We start from the raw sequence: 14,462 nt of genomic DNA, 5'->3' as shown, positions 1-14,462 counted from the left end.
AAATAATAGCACCTACCTTATAGGGATGCTGTAAGCATATAAAGAGATCACTTATATAGTGTTTTGCAATCTATAAGTTCTGGATAAGATTGACTTGCTTTCCAATTCCAGGAGGGGAGAGAGAAAGAGGGAAGGAGACAATTTGGATCCTCTAACTTTGGAAAACTTATGTGGAAATTTGTTATTTCATGTAATTGGTAATAATAATAATAATACTAAATAAAAATAGAAATAAATAAAATCTTCAAAAAATAAAGTTCTGGATATTGTTCTTATAATTGAAGATAAAGTGTGTAATGGATACAAGGCTGATCCTACCAATAGGAACATCTGGAAGCAAATTTTGCCTCTGACATGCCTTGTCACCAGGGGTAAATATTTAATTTTTCAGTGTCTTAGAGAAAGTCATATAGACAAGTTGCTGAGCTGTATCAGTGGAGGAAGTTCCTACTCTAGAACTCCATTTCTAGAGTTTACTTATTCTCACAAAAATAAAGTTTTATCCTACATAGGAAATACTTTCTTCCTTTCTGCAAAAGAGCATTTAACATTAGGAAGCAAAGACACAATGCAAATCCAATTTACATGGTTTCTGTGGGTTGAAATTGCCATACTCTCTGTTCCTTCTCATTCCCTTTGTCTTGCATCCTTCCCAAAGCATTTTGGGATTACTTTTTCCAGTTTGGCCTCTGCATTTATAGGCTGTTGATATGAGAGAGCAACCTTTGAATTTCTGTTTTCTGCTCTTGTTTTTCAGAACCTTTTCCTGTTTCAAATCGAGAACTATGCGAGGAGGAGAAGGAACTAATTCACTTCCCAGTTTGTGAAGGGACCTCTCAACCTGAACCTTCGTGTTCAGCTGTCAGAATAACAGCCAATAAAAACTACCGGAGCAGAGCCTCTCAGGAAAGTGCTTTAAAAAAGATGCATGAAGAAGAACACCATCAGCAGATGTCTATTTTGCAGCTGCAATTGATCCAGATGAATGAAGTGCACGTGGCCAAAATCCAGCAGATCGAAAGAGAATGTGAGATGGCAGAAGAGGAACACAGGATAAAGATGGAAGTTCTCAACAAAAAGAAGATGTATTGGGAGAGAAAACTGCAAACTTTTACCAAGGAGTGGCCTGTAGCATCATTTAACAGGCCCTTCCCCAATTCACCATAGGGGATGAACTCACGTGCGAATTCACGTTTAACTAAGGTGTCTGGGGAAAAGAGGTGTGTGAGATAAATCTGTGAACCCACAACTTGTCAGAGCTGAAATGAGACCAATTAAATATCTGAGTCAAATGGAAAGTAGTAACTTTTCTGAGATAACACTCAGGGAACACACACTACTTGTTCCTTTTCTGACTCCTTTTTCTATATAACCACCTCCTCTAAGGATGAAGAAAGGAGTGATTTGGGGTTCTGAATTATAGCTATAAATGTGATCATTCTGAATGTGATGTGTCTTCAATTAGGATTCATATGAGAACTCTGTGGATTTGGTTTTCAGTTGTTTTTTAATCAAACACAAGGTATTTATAATGTGAACATTTATTATTATCATTTGGATTATTTTTGCAAACATTCAAGAATTTGTACATGTAAATGAGGATTGTTATCTTCAAAGAGATCCTTTTGGGAGGCCCAATACTTGGTCCAGTAATCCTACCATTGCTCTGAGCACATCTGAAACTCTTCTTAGGAAATGAGCTACAGAGTTGCAACATCATCTTTTTAAAAAAATCTTTTCTATTTTCATTCTTTTAGGGTGAATTTGATTTCAAAAATATTAATAGTCAGAAGTCATGAGGAGCCAGGTCTAGAGCTTCTGAGCAAGAAACTTGAGAGGTTGATGGAATGAAACTTAGTTGAGGGACTGCAGAGTAATAGAGGCAGATGGGAGGTCTTGAAATGGCAACGAAGGGTAAGGAATATGCCAAGAAGACAGTGTAGTATGGGAGAAAGAGTGCTAGCTCTGGAATCAAAGCACTTGGGTTCAATCTTGCCTCTGACATTTACTACCTGTGTGATCTAGGATTTAAGTATGATCACATCCTTCTTGGGCTTGTTTTGTCAGCTGTAAAATAAAGAGTTGCACTAGGTAGCCTCAGAACCTTTCCAAGCATGGGTCTAGGATCTGAAATCCAAATTCTCCTGGCCATGTGTGTCAGGGGATATTCAAGAACAACCAGCATTGTATTGTATAGAAAGATTAGATGTCTTCCACAAAGAACCAGGATTTTGTAAGCATAAGATAGTGTATGAGATAAGTTTTGGAATAATGGGGAGTTTATTAAGAGAGATACAGAGAGAGAAAGACAGAGAGACAGAGTAAGAGAGAGAGAGAGAAGGAGAGAGGGAGACAGAGTGGGAGAGAGAGGGGGAGAGGGGGCAGCTGGGTAACTCAGTGGATTGAAAGCCAGACCTAGAGACGGGAGGTCCTAGGTTCAAATCTGGCCTCAGCCACTTCCTAGCTGTGTGACCCTGGGCAAGTCACTTGACCCCCATTGCCTAACCCTTACCACTCTTCTGCCTGGGAGCCAATACACAGTATTGACTCCAGGACAGAAGGTAAGGGTTTAAAAAAAAGGGAGGGGGGGAGACAGAGAGGGGGTGGGGAAGAGAGACAGAAAGTGGGGGAGAGAGAGAGAGGTTTGAATTCTAAAACTGTTCTGAGCAATGGTAGTTCATATCATTGAATAAAGTGTATGACCTCTAAGGTGACTAGGAGGAAGGAAGGCATTCGTTTGAACACATCTGTTCCATTATCTTATTACTTTATAATCACACCTTGTATATTTTAAGAAGGTACTGCCTTCCTGGCTCCTACCTTTTCTCTGGATTTCCTACCTACTTCTATAATACTAAATTATTAATTTCCTTTTAATTGGGCTTCCAGTCACACCCAAAGAAAGGCCCATTCACCAGTCATGCCAAAGGTGCTAGCTTATAGTATGTGATAAAATTATGCATTTAGAAAGTAATGAGCTGGTTGGCTGCTTTTCCTTCACTAACCTATCTTACCAACATGGACTGATTCAATAGAAATTTTGAGTAGAGATTCCTGAGCATAAAATGACAATTTGGAGGAAAAAAAGATAGAATATGCAAGCTGGCAAACACTCTAAGCAAAAAATTCTGTTATTAGAGTATTGAACTCTCAATATTGAAGATTTGAGTTTCTGTTCTATCACTTACTAGTTGTATGACCTTGGGTAAGTCACTTCCTGCCTGAGCCTCAATTTCTTCATCTATAGAATGAGGGGCTTAGACTCAATGACCTCTTAAGGTCTCTTCTTGCTCTAAAACTAGAATCCTATGACTCCCTCTGAGCCTCAGTCACCTCATCTGTAAAATGGAGACAATAATGGTTGCACTATCTACCTCACGGGGTGGTTGTGAGGAAGAGTGCTTTGTAAACTGTGAAACACCAAGTAAATGTGAGCTAGTAGTAGTAGTAGTAGTAGTAGTAGTAGTAGTAGTAGTAGTAGTAGTAGTAGTAGTAGTAGTAAATAAACTCTAATGCAGTTCATTAGTTTCCCAAGGCAAAATTTCCCAAGGTCATATGTGATGAGCTAAGGAATAATGATGAATGGAATACAATCTATATGGACACTCAAGGGAGAGGGCTGGACTTGGGGTTAGGAGAGCTGGGTTTGAGTCCACTTCAGACACTCTGTAGCTCTGTGACCCTGGGAAAGTCACTTAACTTTTAAGAGCCTCTATTTCCTTGTTGGTAATGTGAGGATAATAATCCCTGTATGACCTACCTCGCAGGGCTGTTGTGGAGAAAGTGTTTGGCAAACCCTAAAAAATATAAATATAAGTTGTTCTACTTCACTTTCAGTGGACAAAGATCTGTCTTGTTTGGAGGATCAGCTCTAAGAATACCCTCAAACAATGGGTCTGCAGAAGGGTTGTGTGTGCCAAGCAAAAGGACTGTCTTTCTGAACACCTGAGGCACCTGAGATCTTCTGGGCTTTGGATGCATCACTCATTTGCTAAGAGCCTGGCCCTTATTTTCCCATTTCCTTGGGTCTCTGCCTCCTCTCTAGTCAGCATAGTTCTACATCTTCCCTAGTTCCCTGTGGATCTACTCTTCAAGGCTTAGATGTATTAAAGATGGCGCCATGTGATGGAAATAGTGTGGGAATTCAGAAGACATGATTCCAGGACCCAGCTTTGCCAATAGATATTAGTGTGATGCTGGACAAGTCCCTTCCTCGTTGAGGCCTCAGTTTCCTCATCTTTTATAAAGTGAGGGAATGGACTAAATAATAGGTAGTATAGTGTGGATAAAGTCAAGAAGACTTGAATTCAAATCCTGCCTTAGACACCTACTGCGATGTGAGATTGGGCACACCACTTAATTCTCAGTTCCTCAATTTTCTCATCTGTAAAATGAGGGATGGACTTGATAACTTCTAAGGCTCCTTTCATCTCTTAATAGTTATGCCCTGGGGCAGGAAGTCATATGATCGCTTTAGAGTTGGAAGGGACCTTAAAGACCATCTAATCATTTCCACTCATTTTATAAGTGAAGGAAAAGGTCTGGAGAGATCATCTGATCTGCTGAAGGTCCCCAAGGCAGCAAATAGCAGAGATGGGATTTGAACCAAAGCCCTCTGATTTCAAAGCCATTGCTTATTTTCACACTGTATCCCATGATCAAAATGAAAGCAATATGGATTTTTTTGTTTGTTTTTTGGCTAAAGAGAAGCACACCATCCACTGGATGAGTTTTCTCGGCTTCTGTTTTCAGGACAATCTGGTACTTGTGTGTGCTTATTGGTGTGCATGGAAATCTAAGGCTGGTGTTAGGACTAGATAGCGTAACCCCAGGTAACTTGATGGATGAGGGAAGAAGGAATGATGAGATATATAGAAGAGAAGTGTGAGTGACTGGGTAGAGGAGGCCAGATTATGAAGCACCTTGAATGCCAGACTGAAGAGTTTGGATTTTTTTTTTCAGTAGGCAGGAGGAAGTCACTGAATCTGAGCTGAGAGTTGACATGAGCAATCTAGAGCTTTAAGTCCTATTCCTTTGACCACTGTAGGGGCATAGTGACTGCCATTAGTTTCTCCCCACTCCCAATACATTCCACAAGCCACTGCAAGATTAATCTTTCTCAAGCAGTGTTGCTCATGCCAACTCTCAGTTCAAAAAGATTCAATGACAATTTCCTTGTTAACTTTGCCATGAAGTGTGCCCTTGAATGCAACCTAACTTCCCTCTGCCTTGGTTTTTCATTAGTGAAATTGTTGTGATGCTTATCTACCTCCCACGAATGTTGTTAAGATTAATCAGTTAATGGTGGTAAAACATTTTTATAATAAAAAGTATTCTAAAGTATGTGATATTGTTGTAATGCTAATATTCATTCCTGGTCTTGAAAGTACCCCTGTGCTCATTTCCCCTGCAATAGCAGCATTACAGATGTGCCCGCTTTTTAAAAACTCAACATAGCTTGGCGTGATAGCACACCCTTCCTTCTCCCTTCTCCCTTTTGCCCATTTTGGGGAGGTTGAGGCTGGGAGATTGCCTGACTTGGGAAGTACTTGGTTGCAGTGGGGCTAAAGCTGTTGGGAGTTTGTAATATGGTGAGCATTCAGAAATAGAAGAGCACCAGGCTACCCAAGGAAGGGTGAATCAGGCCAGGTCAGAAAAAGGTAGCCGGTTAAAGCTTCTGTGTTGATCAGTACTGGGATGAAGCCCATGGGTGACCACTGTACTTCCAGTCCCGGTGAGATGGGGAGACCCAGTCTCAAAAAAAACAAATTAAGCTTATACAAATCCATTTATCCAAACAGATATATTAGAGCATAGTTATTTGCTTTACAAAAGGATTCAATATAGGTTTCCTATAAATAGAGAGCCCTTGGGGATAGTTAAATAGGATTCCTTTTCCAAAAATGCAATTTATATATAGTTTTTTCTGACAGCCTTCACCCTTGGAGCTTAGCAAGGCTCTCAGAGGAGTCTGGGGGGAGGGGGGGTGTTGGAGCTTGAGCTTCCCTGCCCTCTGAAGGCTTAATAAGATTAAGCCTACCAGAGTTGAACTTGCAGAGCTGGATGTGCCCTGAGGCCAAAACCTCGAGGGGGGGGCAATATGGAGTGTCTCAGCTGCAATTGGGTTGCCTTCTTTGAGGTTCTCCTCCAGCTGCCTCCCGTGTTCATAGCTTTGAGCTTGGCACAGCATTGCCTGCAAGGTTCTCCTTCCAGACTAGTGCCCTTGCCTGCCCAGAGATTCCAGCCACTGCTGGAGGCTCAGTACTGTAGGTAGGGGAGGGGTCCTGGTACCTTCCTTCTTCCTTCCCCTTAAACCCGAGTGTTCTCAAATTCAGGCTTTTGGGGGGCATATCTTTTAAGTTGAGTCCAGCAGGAGGGTCCCTTAGCTTTGTCCTGTTGTTAGCTTTGGTTTTCAGTCCCCTAGGAACATTTGATTTTTAATTGGTGAGGAAGGGAAGGGTTTTCAGAGGTCTGACTTTTGCTGCTTCTAAGCTGCCATCTGTAAATCTTGAAATCTCTCAGACTTGTGAATGTTAAAAATTTCCCCATCGGGGAATTCTTAATTGGAACAAATTCCCTACTGAGAAACATTCCCCATTTTGATGTGAGAACTCGCCAGGATCAGAAATGGGAGGACCTCTACTCCAACCGTACTTAAGACTGCTTTAGGGGAGAAAACTCCTTGCTAAACAATGAAAGTACTTGGACCCATGCTTATGATGAGGCAGGGAGTTCTTTGAGCCATGCCTGTTTTTAGAATTGATACAATGGGATGCTAGGTACCTAAAAGGGTCGGGCAAGTTTTCTCTTGATGAGATTAGTTGACTCAGCTGTGTTTTCTCTCATTCAGACTTACTGAGGAGATTGGTCGACACAGCAGCATTTTTTCTGATTCAGACTTACTGAGAAGATTGATCAACTTAGCAGGAATTTAGATGGGCAGTCCTTTGGAAAGCGTCTACAGTGATTGGTAGATGTAGGGACTTAGGGGAGGTAACATGGGAGAAAAACCCCTATATAAGAAAAAGCAGAATCTCTTGAGGGGAGATATCCTTTTGGAGAAATCCTTTTGGAGGATCTCTGATGAGGATCGCTTGGGAAGAATCTCTTGAGAGAGGCTCTGGAGAAGGGAAGCTCTTGGAGGACAATCTCTAAGGAGGTCTCGCTGGAGCTCTCTCTGGTGAAGTCAGCTGAGATGGAGCTGGCCTGGTGTCACTAGAATCCTTGTTTAGGCAGACCTTGTGGTGAGTGTTAAAAGACTGACTGACTGATTCTCTCTCTTAAGACTCAAGTCTAGGCCATATTGGCTTGAGGCCCTTCATAATTATTCCTTTCCTACTCTTTCTCTCTTTCTCTAATTCCTCATTATATTATTAATTAAAAATCTCTATAAAACCCAGTTGACTTGGGTATTTGAATAATTGGGAATATTTCCCTGGTGACCACCTTATATTTGATTTAAAAACCAAGACACTGTAGTGAAACATATTTTCTGCGGTCAAATTTACTCACCCTCCCTTATATCTATCACAATTTATATCTTCCACCATTTTAACTCACTACCGTTTAAGACCTCAACCATTTTAAATCTAACACATCTTGACTCTGCCTCCTATACATAGTTTTTAAAGAACATATCTGATAAACCTAAAGACCCCATCTAGGCAACAGAAAATAAACAGACCCCAGTTAGGCAACAAAAAGCCAACAACATCCTTTAACTTCAAGACTGGGACTCCCCACCTCTCTCAGGGACATCAAATGAATTTGATCCAAGTAGCTCACCTTCCCCAGAGACAACCAATAGAGGTGACCCAAAGCTGTATTACCCCTGAAGCCCACTAATACTATAAGATATCATGATTCCTCCACCTGGATGGGACTCCATAGCCACCTCTACTGGCAACGGACTCTCCCTTGCTGCTTCTTTCCTCCATTAAAGCTTTGTTATATTACCTTATTCTGGTCTCATTGTCTCTTGGGTTGATCCCCCTCAGTCAGACTGACAATATCTACTGAAGAAAGAAAGGCACTCCATTATATATGATAGGTTCCTCAGATAATTGAGAACTAGGGAATAGAGCAAATCAGTCTATCATTATGAGACTGATGGCTTCTCTCTGGTCATTTCCACATGGGTCTCCCTCTGGGTGGTGGATCTCTTGTTATTTATGTGAGAAGGGTGGGTCAATTGCTCCATTAACACACCAGATTGGACCAGTAAAAAATGTCTTCAGGCTCATAAATATTCCCAATATTTACCAATATACCCAAAATTTACCTATATATATATTTAAAGCAATGAGCTAGGGATCTGAAAGTGTGGGTTTGATCAGTTTAAACTCTTGTTGTCTGCCTTGGCAAGCCACTGAACATCTCCGAGTTGAAGATTACTCCTCTATCAAAAGGTGGCTAGTCCTTGCAGTTTCTACCTTTATCATGAGTCAAGTACTTTGCAGATGGCAAAGCACTTTAGAAACCTGAGTTGATGTAGTAGCCATTTAGAAGTCCCAATTTCAGATATAGATTTTCTCATTTTCCCCTTCTTTTTGTGCAAAGCACAAGATAAACCCCTTGGGAGATGAATAGAGAAAAAAAAATCTTCCTCTTCCTTATCCCCTGTTCTTTTTCTGCTGCTAACTGTAGATTTTCCAACATTGGGCTCATGAAAGTACCTAAGGGGCTCTGAAAATCATTTAGGAAAACTGAGAACAGACAGAAACTTCTAGAGAAGGTGTTCTTAACCATTTTTTGTCAGCCTCTGGCAGTCTGGTGAAGCCTCTGAATCCCTTCTCAGAATAATGTTTTTAGTTGTATCACATAAAATACATGCAAAATGACCCACCATTTTGAAACACAGTTATAAACTTAGAGAAATGTGTGATATAGCAGTATGTCTAGCATCAGATCTAATAATTACTGTAATTTCAAAGGTGTGAGGAGTCGAAATGCTATTTCAAGATATCGGCAACTACTAATATAATATGAAAATATCTGATTTCTATTGGTGACAAAGTTACAGGGATGCTAAGATAACTACAATTTGTTGCTTATAGTCATAATTTTAAAGGAAATGCTAAATTTCAGCTAGAGGTTAATGAAAATTAAAGATATAATTTTTTTTTTTCCTATCCAAGATCACAGACCTCTGGAAATCTTTCCATGGATCTTGGGGTCTGTGGACTCTAGGTTAAGAATGCCCACCTTAAACAATATCAGTTCATACACACGGTATCTAATTTCACTCTGGTCTCTCCATCCTGATTTTAGTGACACAACAAGCAAGAGAATTCCCTTTCTTTTTTAAGTTGCAGAAAGGTCTTCTTTGGGTTACTGCTGGCCATGGTCCAGAAAACTGAGCACATAATTTCAAAATGTTTGAAGATCACTGCTTTCTTATATTGGTTATTTAGCTGAAGTCTGGCTTATTGCCAAATGATATTGGATGTTACCCTTGAAAAACATTCTCAAGGATAAAAGAATTTGGCTTCAAAGGTACTTGGACAGGTAGTTCAAATCATTCATTAGACATTTCCTAATTGTCAACTATGTGAAGAATGCTTTGCTAGGACCTGGGGCTGGGAGGATTGGAGAAACAAGCGTAGTCTGGCAACAAGCTTAAGCACTTTCTAGGTGCCAAGTACTGTGTTAAGTGTTGGGGAAACTGAGAAAGACAAAAAAACTCAAACCCTATCCCTGTCCCTAAGGAGCAAACAGTCTAATGGTGGGAGGGAAGGGAGAGAAAGTAACATATAAATAACTAGATATGTAAGTAACCACTCAGGAAAGATAAAAGGTAATAATGGTAGGGGTAATATGGGAGGGGGAGGCACTAGCTGCTGGGGGTCCTGAGGAAAGGCCTCCTGCACAAGAAAGGGTTTGAGCTGAGTCAGGAAGGAAGTCAGGGACGGTAAGAAAGTAAGGAGGGAGAACATTTCTAGCCCAGGGAACAATCAGTGAAAAAGGAACAGAGATGGAAGATGGAACATCCTTCCCGGATAGGCAAGTAGGTCAAGGTAAGTAGATGATATAATTCATGGAGGGGGATGGGGTAAATAATAAAAATAATGGACTGGTAAGAAGGAGATGGATTGTGGAGAGCTTTAAATGCCAAACAGGGGAGTTTATAGTTGATGCTAATGAGAATAGGGAGTCACCAGAACTCAAGGAACAGGAGGAAACATCATCAGACCTTCACATTATATAAAAAGACCTTGGCAGCGGAGTAAAGGATAGATTGGAATGGGGCAAGACAAGTTAGAAGAATTGCAGTAATCCAAGAGGGAGGTGATAGGATGAGATCCTGAATGAGTGGAGATAATGGCGAAGTATATAAGAGATGCTGTGAAGGTAGAAATATTAAGATTCAGCACTGAATTTGATTTGTGAAATAAGTGAATGAGAGTGAGGAATTGAGGTTGTGAGCATATATATATGTGTGTGGGGGGGGGAAGATGATGGTGTTCTTGATAGGAAAGTCAGACGGCAGAGAAGTTTCTCTGGATAGGAAAGTTTGGAAGAAAAGATAATGAGTTCTGTTTTGGACACTTTGAATTTGAGATGCCTATAAGACATTCAGTTTGAGACATTAAAAAGGAAGCTGGTGATATAGGACTGTAATTCAGGAGAGACTGAGGCTGTATATATAGATTCAGGGATTATTTGCATAAAGATGATAATAAAATCCATGGAGGCTGATGAGATCACCAAGTGAGATCATATAGAGGGAAAAAAGAAAAAGGCCTAGGTCCAAGTCTTGGGAGAGGCCCATGATTAGTTGGCATGACCTGGATGAGATCTGGCAAAAAAGACTGGTCAAATAAGACTGTAAGACCGCCAGGAAAGGGCAGTGTCATGAAAATGTAGAAAGGAGTGAAGAGCCAGAAGGATAGGTTGATCTGTAACATGAAAATACTGAAGATAAGTCAAGAAGGATGAGAACCGAGGAAAGGCCATTCGATTTAGTAATGAAGGCATCACTGGTGTCTTTGGAAAGAGCAGTTTCAGTTGGCTCATGATATCTGTAGCCAGATGGTAAAGGGAAGAAGCTTGTAGATAGGAAAAAAGCAAATAAGTGAGAGTGGAAAAGCTATTGGAGAAAATTTGCTACAAAAGTAAGGATGCGATAGGGTCAAAGACATCTTAGCAAGGAAAAAGGCTGCTTCTTTATCTGGAGTAAAGAAGGAGATTGTTGGGGAAGATGTCTAAACTATGTGAAAAGGGAGGAGAAGGGGTAGCTCTTAACTAATAGCCTCAATTTGGGGCATAAAATACAAGACAAGGTAATCAGCTGAGAGGATAGGGATTTTTGTGATTTCCTCCCATCAGCAACAAAAGAATTAAAAAAGGCAGGGTTGGGGGGTAGTCAAAGTGTGGTAAGTGATAAATGGAGGGAAGGAATTTAAGATGGAATTCATTTGGTTCAACAAAGGTTGGAGATAGGGAAAAGAGGAGAACGGAGTCAGTACTGTGGTGATGAGCCAGGACAAAAACTGAGGATGGAGGGGAATGGCGGTAATAGAGAGGAGAGGTTTCAAAGCACTGGGGAAATATAATGATAAAAATTATGATTAGATAAAGGACCTTCAGATTTTGTGAAGAAGAAATCAGTTTGTGAAAAAATGACTAGTAATACTTGTGAATGATGACAAGATCAAGGGGTGTGGGCATTTCTGTGTCTAGCTGAAGTGGATTGAAGGAGATCATGGAAAGTGAGTAGATTGAGGAACTGGGAATGTTAGGGTATTGGTGTAGGTCCCACTAGGTATAGAGGCAGCTGGGTAGCACAGTATAGAGCACAGGGCCTGGAGTCGGGAAGAATTAAGTTCAAATCTGGACTCAGACACCTTACTTGCTGAGTGACCCTGGGCAAGTCACTTAACCTCTGTTTGCCTTAATCTACTGGAGGAGGAAGTGACAAACCACTCTAGTATTTGTCCCAAGAAAACCTCATGGACAGCATATGGTCCATGGGGTCACAAAGAATCCCACATGAGTGAACAACCAGTTTGTATTTTGAAGGACTCTAATATGAGGAAAGAAGATGGAGAAGAGAGAAAGACTGTGAACCAAGAACTGAATTCATTGGGAAAGGAATGAGAAATTTCCTAGGGGCAAAAATATAATAATTACTTAAAGAAATTTAATTAAGAAACAGTCTCTGCCTTCATGAAACTTATTGTCTATTAGAGAAAAATAAAAGCAACATTACGGGCAACTATTTTGTTGTTCAATCATTCGATCATTTCAGATTCTTTGGCAAAGATAACTGAGTGGTTTGCCAATTCCTTCCCCAACTCATTTTACAGATGAAGCATTGAGGCAATCAGGGTTAAATAACGTGCTCAGGGTCACAGAGCTGGTAAGTGTAATTTATCAGACTAAGTAATCTATGCTGAATGTATCAGACATGAAAACAGTAAGATTCTAAAGGAAAGATTGGTACTAATCAGGAAAGGCTTCATGGGGGAGGTAGACAGTTGACCTGGGCTTTTACAACTGGAGAGGAATTCAACAGGTGAAAATGGGTGGAAGGGGAGAAAAAACTACATTCCAAATGGGTGGGATATAAAGAAGGCACTGAGGAAAATAGGATCACGGATGGGCATCCCTAGAGTACACAAGGGCAACCGTATGAGTCAAGGATATAAATGTCTTGAGGCGATAAGATTATGGAGAACCTTGAATGCCAGACTAAGGAGTTTAAACTGAAACTTGGTAGGCAATAGGGGGCCTCCTAAGGTTTTTAAGCAGAGGAGGGACATAGCCAGATATTAGTCTGGCAGCAGTAGGAAGAGTGGATTGGAATGGGGAGAGAGTAATGTTTAGGAAGCTATAATTTTCCCAGCGAGTGGTAGTGTATTCGAGTGGTAGCAATGGGAATATAGACGGGCTGACTGAGATACTGCAGAAGTAAAATAGAAAGGACTTGGTGACTAGATGGACATGAGAGAGGAGAAGAGGGGAAGGGTAAAAGAAAATATCAAGGTTTAAACAGAGGAAAATTAGATGGACTGTCGTAAGAGACAATGGCTGAAAGAGAAGTAGAACGTGGGGAGAAATATCAGCAACTCAGTTTTGCAAACTTTTGAGTTTAATGTGCTAGTGAGACATTGAAGTAGAGTCATCCAATGGGCAGTTGGAAATGAGGGTTCAGAATTCAGGAGAAAGGACAGATAAAGATGTGGGGGTCGTGTGTAAGTGTCTAAAACCACAGGTTTTAGAGTGAGGTCACTAAAAAAGAAAATGTAGATTAAGGGAAGGAGAAGAGGACTGAGGAGGGAACCTAGGAGAATGCTTATTATTCTTAGAGTCAGGAAAGGATCTCAAGTGGCTAGCTGTGAAAAAGGAAGAAAGTCAGGAAAATCTGTTGTCATGGAAACCACAGGAAGAGAGACTATTCAGAGGGGAGTAGCCACATGTACCTGTCAAGATTCTGTTATCTAACCATGCTGTAGTAGAAAGAGCATGGGTTATGGACACCAAACTGACTTGTGTGGCTTTGGGTAAGTCATTTTTAACCTTTTATAATAATTAATGACATATACTTGGTAACTTCGAGGTTTGCAAAGCAGAGTAAATTTTCCCAAGTTGGAAGGAGCTTCAGGCCATCTAAAGCAACCTACTCAAGCAAGAATATCTCCGATCACCCTTTCCTATCCCTTAACAAGTGGTCATCCAGCCCTTTCTCTTTTTTCTCTTTTTCTTTTTTTTCCCAGCCCTTTCTTAAAAGTCTCCAATGAGAGGAAACCCACTACCTAGAGGCAGTCCGTTTCATTTATAGCTAGCACTAATTGTTCATAAGGTTTTTTTGCCTGATGTAAGCTTAAATTTGTCTCCTTGAAACTTTCAACTGTTCCTCTGAATTCTGTCCTCTGGAGTCAAACCGATCAGGTCTGATCCATCTCTCCTTCACAGAACGGCCCTCCAAATAGTTAATGACAATGATCATGCCTCACCCTAAGACTTCTCTTCTTTAGGCTGAACATTCCCAGTTCCTTCACCAAATCATCACAAAGTATAGAGTTGAGGCCTTTCGCCATTCCAATTGGTCTCTGATAACTCCAGGTTATTGACATCTTTCTTAAAAGGTGGTATTCAGAACTGAGTACAAAACTCCACATGTTCTCTCTCCAGGACAGACTGTTGGCTTCCTCCTTATTCCTACAAACCAGGAGTTCTTCACCTTTTTTATGACATGGACCCCTTTGGCTGTTTGGTGAAGCACCGGGACCCCTTCTCAGAAGAATGTTTCTGGAGAGATTATCGGAACAGTTTCAGTTTCTGCTGTTATTAAGCTGCCATCTTGGCTCCACCCCTAGAATAATGTTTTTAAATGCATAAAATTATATACATAAGATTACAAGGAAAACCATTTATACTGAAATACAATTAAAGAAAATTTTTTTAGAAAGTTCATAGGCCTTTGGGGGAAGCTGGGTGGCTCAGTGGATTGAGAGTCA

At 40.7% G+C, this 14,462-nt stretch overlaps 1 protein-coding gene across 2 annotated transcripts in view; it reads left to right on the top strand.

Moving 5' to 3' along the window:
* The window catches only part of MSANTD3 (Myb/SANT DNA binding domain containing 3), a 42,063-nt gene extending 36,720 nt beyond the window's left edge, over positions 1-5,343 (top strand). For both annotated transcript variants that reach the window (XM_056805896.1, XM_056805895.1), the window contains exon 3: positions 758-5,343. In XM_056805896.1, the coding sequence (XP_056661874.1) occupies positions 758-1,167 (410 nt within the window). In that variant the 3' untranslated portion in view covers positions 1,168-5,343. The remainder of the gene's footprint in view (positions 1-757) is intronic.
* The last annotated feature ends 9,119 nt before the right edge of the window (positions 5,344-14,462 follow it).

This window comes from Monodelphis domestica, chromosome 7 (assembly GCF_027887165.1).
Source record: "Monodelphis domestica isolate mMonDom1 chromosome 7, mMonDom1.pri, whole genome shotgun sequence".
NCBI lineage: Eukaryota > Metazoa > Chordata > Mammalia > Didelphimorphia > Didelphidae > Monodelphis > Monodelphis domestica.
This window is presented reverse-complemented; position numbering and strand designations above follow the sequence as displayed.